The sequence below is a fragment of the Lithobates pipiens genome, unplaced genomic scaffold (genome assembly GCF_037356315.1).
Source record: "Lithobates pipiens isolate NorthernLeopardFrog02 unplaced genomic scaffold, aLitPip1_a1.2 Scaffold_16, whole genome shotgun sequence".
NCBI lineage: Eukaryota > Metazoa > Chordata > Amphibia > Anura > Ranidae > Lithobates > Lithobates pipiens.
Window position 1 is genome coordinate 355278712 of NW_027507748.1, and position 15979 is coordinate 355294690.

At 41.3% G+C, this 15979-nt stretch overlaps 1 protein-coding gene across 3 annotated transcripts in view; it reads left to right on the forward strand.

The window, feature by feature from the left end:
* Positions 1-15979, forward strand: part of CSMD2 (CUB and Sushi multiple domains 2) — a 1348498-nt gene that overhangs the window by 1141099 nt on the left and 191420 nt on the right. For all 3 annotated transcript variants that reach the window (XM_077481921.1, XM_077481922.1, XM_077481923.1), the window contains one exon: positions 10851-11038. In XM_077481921.1, coding sequence (XP_077338047.1) covers positions 10851-11038 — 188 coding nt within the window. The remainder of the gene's footprint in view (positions 1-10850; positions 11039-15979) is intronic.

Below are 15979 nucleotides of genomic sequence, written 5' to 3' on the forward strand. Positions count from 1 at the left end.
TGACCCCTCAAAGCACCTTGTCCCCATGTTGATGAGGACAAGGGCCTCATCCCCACAACCGTGGCCGGTGGTTGTGGAGGTCTGCGGGCGGGGGGCTTATCAGAATCTAACAAGGGGACCCCCAGATCCCACCCCCCCTGTTTGAAATGGTAAGGGGGTACAAAAGTACCCCTACCATTTCACAAAGAAAGTGTAAAAAATAGTTAAATAAGACAAACACACTTTTGAAAAATATCTTTATTAAAAATAAAAAAAATAAAAAAAAGATTCCAGCGGTGGTAATCCACTCTTGCTATCCAGCGACGGACGGTGATCTCTCCAGCGATGGCTCATCTCATCCAGCGCAGCGAATACATCCTTCTTCTGTCTCCGCGGAGGAGACACTGCAAGGATTCCGGCGGCCTGACGTTTCTTATATACGGAGGGCGGGGCCACCCGTCATCTGACCCCGCCCCCTCTGACGCAAGGGGAAACCCGGGGTTCCCCGTGACGTATGTGTGACCCCGCCCCCTCTGATGCAACGGAAACCTGCCTGTGTTACATCAGAGGGGTGCGGGGTTTCCCCTTGCGTCAGCGGGGGGCGGGGTCAGGTGACGGGTGGCCCCGCCCTCCGTATATAAGAAACGTCAGGCCGCCGGAATCCTTGCAGTGTCTCCTCTGCGGAGACAGAAGAAGGATGTATTCGCTGCGCTGGATAAGATGAGCCATCGCTGGAGAGATGACCGTCCGTCGCTGGATAGCAAGAGTGGATTACCACCGCTGGAATCTTTTTTTTTTTTTTTTTTTAATAAAGGAATTTTTCAAAAGTGTGTTTGTTTTATTTAACTATTTTTTACACTTTCTTTGTGAAATGGTAGGGGTACTTTTGTACCCCCTTACCATTTCAAACAGGGGGGGTGGGATCTGGGGGTCCCCTTGTTAAAGGGGGCTTCCAGATTCTGATAAGCCCCCCGCCTGCAGACCTCCACAACCACCGGCCACGGTTGTGGGGATGAGGCCCTTGTCCTCATCAACATGGGGACAAGGTGCTTTGAGGGGTCACAGACCCCCAAAGCATCCTCCCAATGTTGAAGGCATGTGGCCTGGTACGGTTCAGGAGGGAGGGGGGGGACGCTCTCTCGTCCCCCCCTCTTTTCCTGCGGCCTGCCAGGTTGCGTGCTCGGATAAAGGGTCTGGTATGGATTTTTAGGGGGACCCCCACGTCAATTTTTTTTTCAATTTGACGCGGGGTTCCCCTTAATATCCATACCAGACCTGAAGGGCCTGGTAATTGAATTTGGGGGACCCCCACGCTTTTTTATTTATTTATTTTTTTATTTTTTTATCAATGACTTTCAATGAGTGTTCTCTGTATTACGGGAGCCGACAATTCATAATAGCTGCGAGTGATTTTAAAGGACTTTTTTTCCTGCATAAATGACACTTTGTGCAGGGACAGTTCTAAGCACCAGAAACATGCGCCCCTTCACAGGCATACTATAGACAACCCCCCCCCCCCTACGAAATTTAAAGGAATATTACACTTTTATTGTTTCACTTTAATCATTATTAAAATCACTGCTCCCGAAAAAACGGCCGTTTTTAAAACTTTTTTTTGCATTGATCCATGTCCCCTGGGGCAGGACCCGGGTCCCCAAACACTTTTTAGGACAGTAACTTGCAGAATCTTTTCTCTCTGTCAAATCTTTTTTCTCTGTCGAATATTTTCTCTATATAATCTTGGACTAATAGAGGTAAGGTTAGGCACATTCGACCACAGGTTCTATAGACAGATTGTTATTGTCAAAGGCATGTCGAATCTCCTATTCTATATCGAACTGTTGTAACAATGAAAACGAAAATAAAGCATTTATTTAAGTCGGATCTTTCGTTTTTCGGATTTTGTGCTTTCGTTATCGTTTGTCAAAACGAAAACGAAAATAGCTGAAATTCGGACGAAAATGCATTCAGACGAAAACGAATGCACATGTCTACTAAATTATACATTTCTAGGTAATTCATGATTTTACAGTTAATACAGGTGGATCTCTTGCAAAATAAAAGATGAGTTATATATTTTGTCAAGCATTCCCACAGCGTAGTCAAGGAAGTATGTGCTATAAGCAACACAGAGGATGCCAATGCTGTATGATCTCCTTCTGAAAATGCTAAATGCCTGGCTTTGACCACAATGCTCTGAATCTCTGACCTAGCATAAGCATGTAGTTCAAGAAAAGTCAGAATGAAGGTGGTGCTCTATATTGCATGATTGTTTCAAATAAGTGACTCAGAAAGTATTAAAGTCATTGAATCAGGTTAGCAGCTAAGAAACAAGAAGTCAGAAATAGCACCATCCTTCCCCTCCTTCTCACTGACAGCATATAACCAGCTTTCCTTGCTCCTGTGTCACTCTGTTCAGCCACCAGAACCAGAGTAAGCTCTGGAAAGCTCCAAACTGACTCGCCTTTATTTGACAGCATTGTCACATTTAAAGTTATAATGTGGAAGCAGGGAAGTAAGCCGTAAATGTCCAATGTAAAGTAATGTCCAATGTAAAGTAATACCCTTGAGGTAAAAATATAAATGCAAGGTAATTACTAGGGGGAAAACCTCTGGGGGAATCCACGTTGGAGAAAGATCTGGGGGTCCTTGTAGAAGACAGCCTGAGTAATAGAATTCAATGTCAAGCCACAGCACACAAAGCTAGCAGACTGTTAGCAGGGAATTTACTCCAGATATAAAATTATAATTTTGCCACTGTATAAAACTCTGGTGCGGCTACATCTGGAGTTTTCCATCCAATTCTGGTCACCAAGAAAGTGTATATAACAAACCAAGTTTAGCGCTGTCCCCACTGTTCACCTTCCAACAGTAATCAGTATCAGATATATACAATCAACTATGGGTGTTGTAGCTCTCCCACATATCCACTGGGTGGCAGACAGGAACCTGGAAGTATATAGAGCAAGAGAGAGCGCACGCCTACCCTAGTGTATTATTGTTTATTAAAAAATTCAATTTGTAACATACGAAGGTTGCACTCACTGACATCCAGTATTTAACAGCATGTACAGCTCCACAACAGCCTCCTCTCCTGCTCCGTACCGAATGGTTGGCTCACTGGGACTTGCAGCATAAGATGGCATTCAGCATGCATAAGCCTCCTATTCGCTCACACCACTCTCCGTTCTACACACTCGCACGGGCCAGCCGGCGCTTGTGTAACATCACATGGGGTTAAGGAAGGGAGAGAGCCGGGATGTGGCTGACACCTCTCACAAGCTTTATTCACAATGCCATAGACAACATGTTTCGGAGGCATGGCCACCTTCTTCAGGTGACGCCCCCATCCAATATCACATCCTTATAACTATAACACTCCCCGCCCTCCCTCACTGTAAGCCCATGACATAGGACTGAGCAGGAGCTAGGGGTAAACAGCAACAAGTATATCTACAACAGAGATGCAGCGCAATAACGGCATTTTAAAAGCAATCTAACATGAATATCAATTAAAAATGTTATACTTAAATAGTGTGTACTCTATTCATAGTTCTATAACGCTTGTTATAACAAAACACTGTATTAGGAGCTAAAAACTATTTTTCAAATCGCTTTGCAAAAGATTTTTTCAAAAAAGGATTTCTTAAAAACACACTTTGCAAAAGATTTTTTGCTTTAGATACATACATAAAATACATCTTAACATCAGTTTATAATGTATCCTCTTATAAAAACAAATATAATTCATATATATGATATAAAAGGTATAAAGGTATAAAAGGCATTGGCTTACGGCGAGGGAGGGGAGGGGGTGTCATAGTTATAAGGACGTGATATGAGATGGGGGCGTTACCTGAAAAAGGAGGCCACGCCTACGAAACATGTTGTCTAGGGCATTGTGAATTAAGCTCGTGAGAGGCGTCAGCCACATCCCGGCTCTCTCCCTTCCTTAACCCTGTGCGACTTCACACAAGCGCCGGCAGGTCCGTGCGAGTGTGTAGAACGGAGAGTGGTGCGAGCGAATAGGAGGCTTATGCATACTGAATGCCATCTTATGCTGCAAGTCCCAGTGAGCCAACCATTTGGTACGGAGCAGGAGAGGAGGCTGTTGTGGAGCTGTACATGCTGTTATATACTGGATGTCAGTAAGTGCAACCTTTGTATGTTACAAATTGAATTTTTTAATAAACAATAATACAATAGGGTAGGTGTGCACTCTCTCTTGCTCTATATACTTCCAGTTCTGGTCACCAATCCTCAGGAAGGATGTGCTGGAACTGTGGTCCAAAGAAGAGCAACAAAATTGATAAGGGGACTGGAGAACTTGAGTAGGGATGGACCGGAAAAATCAGAAATGCCCATTTTGAAGGCTTAGATGCAAGTAATTGGCCATAAAAGAGGTATGGGGGTCTGAGTACTGTCTTGGGGGACATGTATAATATATATATATATATATATATATATATATATATATATATATATATATATATATATATATATATATATATGTGTATTTATTTATTTATTTTTTCAGGAGATTTTAATGATGCTTAACATGCAACAATGAAAGTGAAAAATTCCTTTAAATATCATGCCTGAGGGCCCCCTTAGTGTGCTTGTAAAGTGGCACATTTGTAGCATATACAGAACATGCTACAGCAGAACTGACATTTCTAAAGAAAAATAAAATCCCATTTAAAACGACTCACAGATACAATTGCCAGATTGCCAAATAAAGAGAAAAAAACATCATGATGCCCTTCGGATCTGGTATAGAGTTTAAGGGGAACCCCACACCAAAATGTAAAAATAAATTGGTGTGGGGTCCCCCCAAAATTCATACCAAACCCTTATCTGAGCATGCAGCCTGGCAGATCAGGAAAAGGGGGGAGAGTGAATGCCCCCCTCCTGAACCATACCAGGCCACATTCCCTCAACATAGGGGGGTGCTGTGGGGCAGGGGGGCTCTGTCTCCTCTCACCAAAGCACATTGTACCCATGTTGATTGGGACAAGGACCCCTTCCTGACAAGCCTGGGCTGTGGTGGTCAGGGTCTACGGGTGGGGGGCTTTAACAAGGGGGCCTTCAGATCCCATCCACCCCTATGTGAATGGGTATGGGTAAATTGTACCCATACCCATTCACCGAAAAAGTACCAAACTCATGCTCGGGCCATACCATTCGCCCATCCCTAGTAAGGAGGAACGACTGCAAGCACTAAACTTAATCTTCCTGGAGAAGAGACTCTTGAGTGGGGATATTATAGCAATATACAAATACCTCAGTGGTGATCCCAGCACAAGTATAAATGCCAATATTTTACTTTGCTCTTGACAGGTAAATTAAGTGGTAAGGTACTGAGGAAGATAATTTGTACTGAAGGGGAGAGGAGGGTTTTAAATGACCCAATTTGATAGGGAGAGAAAATAAGCTAGGTTATGGTATGGTGAGCTAAAAGGAAATAAAAAACCTTCACTCATTTACAGCAAAGCGCGGTAGAGCCTTCTTAAAACATAGAAGCCATGGCTTACATGCATTGCAGTGATGATGGCCAACAAGCCTGAAACAGATACCATTTGATTATATTTATACTGCTAAGGTGAGTGGCTCATCACAGGCTCCACTTCAAAATCCGTAGGTGCTGGTCTGGCTATTTTCTGAAGGTGTATGCAGCATATAACAAGACTTTTCCCCAAGTACTTAATGAGAAAAGTGACAATCCAGAATCAGAAACTACCACTTCTCTGAATTAAAAAAAAAAAAAACAGTTCCTCGCAATACTGATATTTTAGTTTTGGGTGTGCACTGGTGATCTAAATTATCTGCCTGGTTCTTATACTGTATGTCTTGGTAACCTCAAGAACTAACTAAAGTTGTTTGGGTTTTTGCCTAACCACAGACATCGACAGAGGCAAAGATGTAATCTTCTCACAGTTGGACATCCTGTATGCTTTACTGTAGGAAGTGTGACACCATCATTTTTTTTTTTTTTTTTTAATAACTGCAGAAATAGGAAAAGGAAATATTTTGACAAACAATAAGGTAATTTTTAAGAAAGGCAGCAAGATCAGAGTAGACACCACATCCCAATGTTTATGAAGAATGCATAGAAAAAGGGAAAAACTAAGGGACTTTAAAGGTGTCAGAAAAATGAAAAATTGTTTTGTATTATAAAAATATACTTTATTAATAAACAATAAAATTATTATAGTAAAAAAATTCTTTGTTGCATTTCAAATTCATTTCATATACAAATACAGACACTACCGCTCCACATGTTTCACATCAAATTAGCTTTTTCAGGAGTGTCTAGAGTGCTGTATGAATTGATTACTAGAGAAAAATAAGATAGGAATAATTACATCAAGATAGGAATAATTACATAAAGTTTTAAATGAGACTGCTGCATCTAACATGATATAGGTATACAGACTTACACTTTTCTTAAATTTAGCACAAATGTTTTACAATCAATGGATATTTATAAATATAATGCAGATTGAAACACAGATGGACCTACCAGGTATAAATGAATCAGAGTGGGTCGCAAAAGCGGTAAGCTCCTGAATGTTCCATTCAGATACCTTGTTTAAGGAATTGAGTGACCACAGAGGGGAGATGTAGAAGGAGTTCATGTATATCCTGTTAGGGAATATATGTATGTATGTTTGTATATAGAGGAAAAAGCCCTTTACTTAGTTTACTTAACTTTACTTTAGTTATTAAAAGTATTTTTAATTGGCCTCATCCAATTGCACAGTCTGATCCACAGCTAAATTTAAGAAAAGTGTACATCTGTATGCCTATATCATGTTAGATGTAACATCTAGCCTCATTTAATTATTCCTATCTTGTTGTTTCCTTTCATTTTTTCATTTCATTTTTCTGAAGTCCATTTTTAAAGTCCCGCAATTTTCCCTTTACTATGTATTAACCAAGAAGGTAATTTATCATTTGAATCAACTTTTTAGTAATCAAGGCACCCTAAAATTTTATTTGAGTTTTGACTTTTAAATGGTACTGAGCAGAGTTTTACAAGAAAAACAACAAAATTGAAAAAAATTAGAAGATAGTTTTTTTTGGGCCAAAATAAACGTTTCATGTTTCTTCTGCCCCCCCAAAAAATGTTTTTTTGGGCAAAATAAACGTTTCATGTTTCTTCTGCACAAAAAAAAATATTCATTCTATTCCTATCTATTTTTTTTCTACACCACTTGTGATTCAGTGCACTGAGCACTTCTGGTCCATTCCCAGCAATGGTAAAATGCTGAGAATGGAACCAGGTGCCAAGAGGAACATCTCAAGTGGCAGCTGTTTGTTGAAGAAGGAGCAAATCAGATGAAGCAGCCAAAAAGATGGATGCAGCAGGGGACAGCAAAAGACAGCACTGAATTGTTGGTATTTTAAAAAAGGGCAATCAGAGAGGTGAATCTGCTATTAAGTGCAATTATGCTGTGTAGTATACACCTGCATATTATAGAAGGCGTTACAAACCTATAGTTGCACTTTCAGAGAAATTACACTGAAAGGAAGCCTTGCACTTCTTTGGAATTTGCATGTAGCATTTTCTACCCAAGTAGCATTCTAATTTCTGGAAATAGGAAGTCTGCCCTTATGGTCTAGGCTAGGGAAAGAAAACAGGGACAACAATCATGTAAATATCAGCATTATAAAGCAAGCACATGATTACATTGGTGTACAGTTTTCATAGTAACAGGATATGATGGATATAGGAAAAATAGTATTTCTACAAGGTTTAAATACGTGCATAATAGGAAAAAAGAGCTGCTCTAAATCATCCACCCAATGAAAAAGGAAGGTAACAAACAACAAAAAAGTTATAATCGACAGTAAACATTAACACCAATAATGTGGAGAAAGTGATTGTCACTTTGCAAAGTCCTTTCGTGATGCTAGTGATTCACAACACAACATGGAAAATCCCTCCATCACATAGAGTACATGCTTACCAGATAGCAACCGGTATAATGCTTGTGGCTTAATACCTAGGCAGGAGCCTTTATTTGTTAAATACATACGTATAGCCAATGTTATTTTGTTTTAGGAAAGGCTAGGAAGGTGTAAAACTCATGTACTTTCATTTTTAACTGACTGTGTGATTAGGGAGATTTGCCTTAACATGCTATCCTGAACATGAAAAAGAATTGATATAAAAGGGAGGGAAATTCTGTTATTAGAAAGTTGCCACTCAAACAGGTGTCCCTATTGAAACGTTTTCCCTAACTTTGTGCTAAAGTCAAGCAATGTGTACTCTATGAGGAACACAATAAAAACTGGGCCACTCATTCCTACTGCATAACAGCTCACCATTTTAGTTGCATCTTCATAGTGGGTCATAATGGACAGGCATCCTAGATAATGATTCAATGGTGGGAAAAAAATATGCCCAGCTCACCAAAGCCACTTCTCATGCCATAATCACACAAGGGGAGAAGGTGAAGGAGTAGTAGAGGGAGAAGGAGGTGGTGGAGGTAGAACACATTATAGTAGCAATGCTTGGCACCTACTAGCTCCATTACCTCCATGTGGCTGCACCTCCAGCTATCCTTTTAAGCTTGTTCATCATTTTTGTTTTTTGGACAGTACTTATTTAGGGATAGGTGGGCAACCTATGGCCATAGAATTCTGTCAATTTTATTCTGCTTTCTGCTCCTGCCCGGCTGTAAAGTTTCCCTTTTCCATTTGCTGCTGCCTGCCCTTCCCCTGCTTTGTGAAAAGGATGGTAGCCTAAGGGGGTAGGTTTTCTCCCTGCAGCTATGCATCCAGTGCCCTTACAATAATGAAATACATTTTAAAAAATAAAACTGCCTGCCAAGTGCTTGGGAGGAGAATGAGCATGCTAGAAAAGCAGAGACATTGCAGACTTTCCTGGCCTCAGCTATATGCAGCCCAATCACTGCACCAATACCAAAAATACAGATAAAAATGTAAAAAATGTCTAAATACTATGAATAAAAATAATAAAAACATCACATCCTCCTAGGCACTAGACTAGTGATTTTACGACACTGGATGAACACTACTCCCCCGAATCTCAAGGAAATAATAGAGACAGTTAATACCGATGCAACTTATGAAGCGATATTTGCAGCAACCCAAGGCAACTATGGCAAAATGAAATCAAAATGGGCCACCTGATCCTCATGGTATACATCTACACAACCCTAACTAGAACTATTACATAACCTACATACTGTAACTAGTTCACCGATCCTGCCTTCCTTAGGAAGTTATATTATCTGCTAACCTCATCATACAAAATCTTTACTGGAAAATGTTGACTCTACCTTTGTGATTCCAGGGTACATCTCCAACCATTCTCTTGTACTATCTCAGGATCTTTTTATGATTTACTTATGTTTCCTGTCATATGTTTAATGCTATGCAATGACTGCCACTTGGAATGTATATTTGATATATTTAGCTATGTGTTTCTTAACAAGCATGTTCATTGAATACTCTATGACTCCAACTGAAACCAATAAAAATGATTGTTGTTAAAATAATAAAAACAATAAGTGAAGAGAAATAAGAGAAAATAAATGGTGGCTTTGAATCTACCACTGTGGGGCAGCCCAGACCTAGAAATGTCCACTAGGGAGAGGGGTTTACCACAATATGGGGAAATTGGGCGAAGTGCAATTTAGACAGCCAGACCTGGAGCAGTTATTGTGTAGCTTTTTTTGCAGCTCCAGATAGCAACTGATACCCACTGTACACTGTGACATCCCAGAGCTTCTTCAGTGTAGGGCACTGAGGGCAGGCTTTGGCCCAGGCTTAGGCTGTGAGTACAGCCCTGAGGTACAAGTAAAAACTGGGAGGCAGGGCACTGTCAACAGGTTTGGACTCTGGAAGAGGAAGTTTGGTTCTCTTTATCTGACTGTTGAGAGCAAAGCAAGCATGTGGTTGGTTGTTAGGGATGCCAGAGGTTCCCAGCAACCAACCACTACAGCTGGCAGTGGTAGAGTCAGGTGAGAGGTGGCACTTTAGAGTTGGCGCAATGTAAGATGGATGGACCGTTTGACCCATGCATCTCCTGGCACCACCCCTGGCTACACTGTCTGCAGTGTTTGTACTTACATTTTATGTCCATAACAGACATTTAGCTGTGAAAATCACAGATTTTTACAACTCATCTGTGAATCTTTGTAGAGTTTGCAACCCTGTTTGAAATGGAGTGCTTAAATAATTCTTCTAGATTCTTCCAGTTGTAGCCAGTTTCAAGTGTACTGGTGGGAATAAAAGATTGCAGTATTTTGGGACTACTACTTCTTCCAATCAATCCACCTGAATTATTTTATTTTTTTTAACTGATATCAATATTTTGAAAGTAGATGATGAGTAAATGATGATAGTACAGCTTTATAACATTACTCACACTTGTTTTTTGTGAGATTGGATTTTTGCATCTTGGGATTTGCTGCTAAATTATGGTTTAGTGAATTTTAAACAAGATTTGGCGAAATCCCTGCAAATGGAACTCAGGCAGATTTGCCTATCATTAGCCAAGTAGCTTTGGAGCCAGAACTGTGCTTGCACTATCAGATGGGAGGCCAGTCAGTACTTCCTGAGACATTGCAATGGGGGGGGGGGGGGGGGGGGATTGCTGCTGGGAAATTGTTGCTAGCTAGTTTGTTTAAAGGAACATTGCAAGTGAATAGGAAACCATTGCAAGAAGACATTTCAAATACTTAGTTCTATTGTGTTTTACCTGCTTTGTTTTAGGATGGTGACAGTGTCTTTTTAAGCTATTATCCAGACTGAAGAAGAATGCAGGTTTCACTTAAAGAAAAATATGAGAGATAAAACAGACATAATTTTACATCTCACCTTGTCTTTTATTACAGGTTTAATTTGGAACCTGGTTACGATTTTCTGCACATCTATGATGGACCAGACTCACTGAGTGCCCTAATAGGAAGTTTTTTTGGCTCCCAACTTCCTGATCGGATAGAAAGCAGCAGCAACAGCCTGTTTATTGCTTTTCGCAGTGATGCCTCTGTTAGCAGCGGAGGCTTTGTCATTGACTACACAGGTATTATCTTTCATTTTGCTGCATATTTTAGATACCATCTTCTTGTCATTTGAATAATCATTCAATTCTCTTGCCATCTTCTTGTCTTTGCATTAACCAGTAACAGAACATTAACCAATAAGTAGTTATTAACGGAAACTACATTTTAGTAGCTCATTAACCAGCTTAGGTACTTCTTTATGGTAGTCTAATTTATACTACTAAAGGGGGGTTTTTGTACTTGTAAATAGGCATGGGCCGAACAGATACCTGTTCAGACCCGAATAACAAACCCCATTAAAGTCAATGGGGCCCGAACGTCAAAAATCAAAAGTGCCCATTTTGAAGGGTTATATGCTAGTAATTGGGCATACAATAGTTATAGGGGTCCGGGTCCTGCCCTGGGGTACTTGTATCAATAAAAAAAAAGTTTGTGAAAAACGATAAACAATAGTTGCAATTATAAAGTAAAAAGAAATGACATTTTCCATGCAAGCTGCCTTTATTTTGCTCAGTAACAGCTGGGGAGCCAGTGTGTATGATGAGGCCACAGTGTAGCGCACTGGGAACAAGATTAAAGATTTTTGGGATACATTCTGGTGTCACTTTGACTTTGTATAGAAGTAAAAGTTGCGTAAATTTGGTCTTTGGGTGTCGATGGCTCCTTCCCACCATAACCTTATAGAGGTACTCTTGATGAAAGCAAGAATTGGCCTTGCTGTGAAAAATTGCAATGGTATACACCTGTCAAACAGGTGCAGAAAATGTTTTCTTTGGGTGTCAGAGGCGCCTTCCCACCATTACCCTATAGAGGTGCTCTTGATGAAGGCAAAAAAAAATTGCAATGACATGCATATGGTTGGTGTTTTTGGCACTTTTGATGTGCCTGCGACACAGTTTGCACATAGCAACAGTGCGATCTGGTGCAGATGTGCTGAAAAAGGCCCAGACAGCTGAGCTTTGGGGAGTGGGCCGGGAAATAACAGCTGCAGAATGTGATGGAATAGGGTGGCTGCTCTCCGCTCTTTCTTGATGTTGGCCTCCTTGATGTCAGCCTCACCTTCAGTTTCCTCCTCTGCTCTATCTGGCACCTAAGTCGCATCAGTGACCACAACGACTTGACAATACAATACAATCCACCTTTGCCTATGGACACATTTGTTGCTAGCCTCCTAACAGTGCCAAGGGAACATCTGTCTCTCCTTGTTGTCCCCCCAGACATTATTGGGAGGGAGAGGGCAGTGCTTAAAAGCAAATGTAAAGAAGAAGTTGAAATATGTACATAGATGCACTTTAATCAATGTAAAGAACAATGTTTGGAGCACTTTAATTTGAGTACTCACACTACACAGATACTCCACGGATACACTATAATATACTGCAATATAATGGGCCAAACGTACAGTGACACACAGAACTATATAACGTTAAACTGGCAGTAACACACACAGAACTATATGATGTTAAACTGGCAGTAACGCACACAGAAGTAAATGGCATTAAACTGGCAGTAAGGCACACAGAACTATATGGCGGTAAACTGGCAGTAACGCACACAGAACTATATGGTGTTAAACAGGCAATAATGCACACAGAACTATATGGCATTAAACTGTCAGTAATGCACACAAAACTATATGGCGTTAAACTGGCAGTAATGCACAAAAAGATATGGCATTAAACTGGCAGTAACGCACACAGAACTATATGTCGTTAAACTGCCAGTAATGCACACAGAACTATAGGGCATTAAACTGTCAGTAATGCACACAAAACTATATGGTATTAAACTGGCAGTAACGCACACAGAAGTAAATGGCGTTAAACTGGAAGTAATACAATCAAATAGACAGTGTTCAACCGTTACTACACTGACACTATCTGAACTGTCCCTACTTTAGCTATACACTAATGTAAACATTACTGGCGTGGTCTCACTACACTGAAACTATTTGAGCTTTCCCTACTCTACACTAATATATGTATGAATGACATGGTTTCACTACACTACAGTGAATCTATCTGAGCTGTCCCTACTCTAGCTGCACACTATGCAAAGCTGAATGATGGTCCTCTTCACTACACTCACACTATCCCTAGACTGACACTAAACTAATATTATACACTGACAATTGAAGCAAAATAGCACAGCATAGCACACTAACTAATAGCCCTGAACAGGGCCCTGTTCTATCTCTCTCCACACCAAAATCAAACTGAAAATGCCTGCCATTGAAAGAGTACTTTTATACTGTGGGGCGGGAATGAGCCATGATTGGATAAAATCATGATTACAGTGTACAATCATGACTCTGACAGTGCTCTGTGCCCTGATTGGCTTTCACTGCTTCAGCCAATCAGGGCTTGCAATGCACTGTTCAGCACTGCAATGCATTGTGGTTGCTTTAGGTGGGCGAACAAACAGTTGAACGACTCGTTTGTTTTGCTGTTTGACGAACATTCGAACAGCGAAAGTTTGGCTGGAACTTATGCTCGGTATATATATACCCAAAGAATGTGTGTATAGATACAAATGCTATAAAGACAAATTCTATACAATCAAGTGAAAATCTTGGTGGCTTATTAATAGTGAAATAAACAGTATTTGCACTGTGATTATTGCAGTTCATAGATGTAGAAAAAAGAGTGATGTTGAACTTGAATAGACAAACTCTTCATGTGCCAATGTCCATATTGGACTACCGCTGTGCTCCATGCAAATAGTGGGTACCATCACCAATATAAAAGCCGCTTACCCCAGATGGTAACAAACAAATAGCGTTCATATGCACCCAGCCAAGACCGTTAACCAAAGGAAAAGGGAACCCTCGCGGCAGTCTCCTCACGGTAAGTATAACCCTTGGTCTCAATAATTCATATAATCGTAGCACCACAGATAAAATAAGAAAACAGAGGACCATAGCGTAATAACGTACAAATATGGAATTTATTAAAATTAGAATAGTACTCACAATCTATCGAAAATACATGAACATATAAATTCAAAATGCCTGCCGGCATTCAGGAGCCCTTCCTCCTTCCTAGACAATGCAGTGAAATCACTGCACGTCCTCCCAGAGGCGTTTCATCATCAAACAGATGTTCTCAATGGGGATAGGACTATCCCCATTGAGAACGTCTGTTTGATGACGAAACGCGTCTGCAAGACGAGATTTTCACTTGATTGTATAGCATTTGTCTTTATAGCATTTGTTTCTATACACACATTGTTTGGGTATATATATATATATATATTGCTTGGGTATTTCAATATACATACATTGTTTTGGTGTGTGTATATATATATTGTGGCAGCACGCAGGTAAAGTCACCTGGTTGTATCCAGGATGGGAAATATGTGTGCCCTAGATTCAGGTTTTATGCAGACCTTTACAATTAGAGGGGAAGAGTTAATGAGCCCAGCTGAAGTAAGTGGGCTCATTAAGACCTCTACAAAAAAAACCCAGCATGCTTAGGGAGATGCTCCATCCTGGAACCAGTTTTTGTGTTGTATAGACTGGGGAGTGTGACACCTGTTCTGTGCGGTGAGTTAACGCCTGTGTGGCAAACCTCTACAACAGGGACAGGGACTGGGGCAGCACAAGGCTGCTCTCAGTTGTTAGACAGGGAAGCTAAGTGTGTAGTTAGAGGTCAAGCTGACCAGGATTTATTTTCATGTTTTATTTTTGTTTGGCTGTTATATGTATCACTGCATGTAGCATAAATAAACCGCATCTTTTGTTTTTTTTGCACCTACAACGCTGTCTGCTGTGCCTGATTTTGTGTTGTGAACCCATCCAGGGGGTCACACACACCCGCTGCCGAGCTAACCCCTCACAGTTGGTGGAGAATGCGGGCAGTTTTTTTTTTTTTAAGGCCAGCATGGAGGAGATACTGAGACAGCTGGCTCTAGCAAATGCAAATCAGCAGCAAACAAATGCGGCTTTACAAAGGAGCCTTGCAGCCCAGCAGCAGACAAATGCAACTTTGCAGCAGAGTCTGGAAAATCAGCAGAAAGCTCACCAGCAGAGTTTGGAAGCTCAGCAACAAGCCCAGCAGCAATCTGAAGCCCGCTTTATAGACCTGTTGCAGAAGCAAGAGCAGAGTTTTCAACAGAAAATAGAGACATTAATACGGCAACATCCGCAGACCAATGAAGCAAGTGGTTACAATAATACCGCATCCTTTGGTGTGAGCCGTTTATTGACAAAAATGACTGGAGAGGATGATCCGGAGGTGTTTTTGACCACATTTGAAAGGACTGCTGAAAGGGAAAAGTGGCCTAAGGAGCAATGGGCTGGACTGGTGGCCCCTCTGTTAACTGGGGAATAGCAGAAAGCTTATTATGACCTAGAGCCTGACCAAGCAAAAGACTATGTGATGCTAAAAGCAGAAATATTGGCACGGCTGGGTGTCACCCTGGCCGTCCGGGCTCAGCGTGTGCATAATTGGACTTTTCAGGTTGGAAAACCCCCCAGGTCTCAAATGTATGATCTCATTCACCTGAGCAGGAAGTGGCTGCAGCCAGAGACTTTGACCGCACCAAACATTGTGGAACGTTTTGTTATGGATCGTTTCCTGAGAGCTCTTCCTACTGCCATCCAAAAATGGGTAAGCCATGGAGACCCAGAAAATGCAGATAAACTTGTGGATCTGGTTGAGAGGTACTTGGCTACAGAGAACTTGACCACCTCTTCCAGGGACTCACGGACTTTCCATCCTAAGACCAGATCATCCCCAGTGGCGGGTAAGATGACTCCAAGGGGTGAGGGTGGAGAGAGTGAGAGGATGGGAGTTCTACCTAAGGTCTGGCGGGAGCAGCCCAGGAAGCCCATGCTGCAAGAGACAGTGAAAAAGATTATTTGCTACCGCTGCCGCCAAGAGGGACATATTGCAGCCAATTGCCCCGTTGTGGATGAGCCTATGCAATGTGACTTTATAAGGGAGAGACGTCAGTCGCTG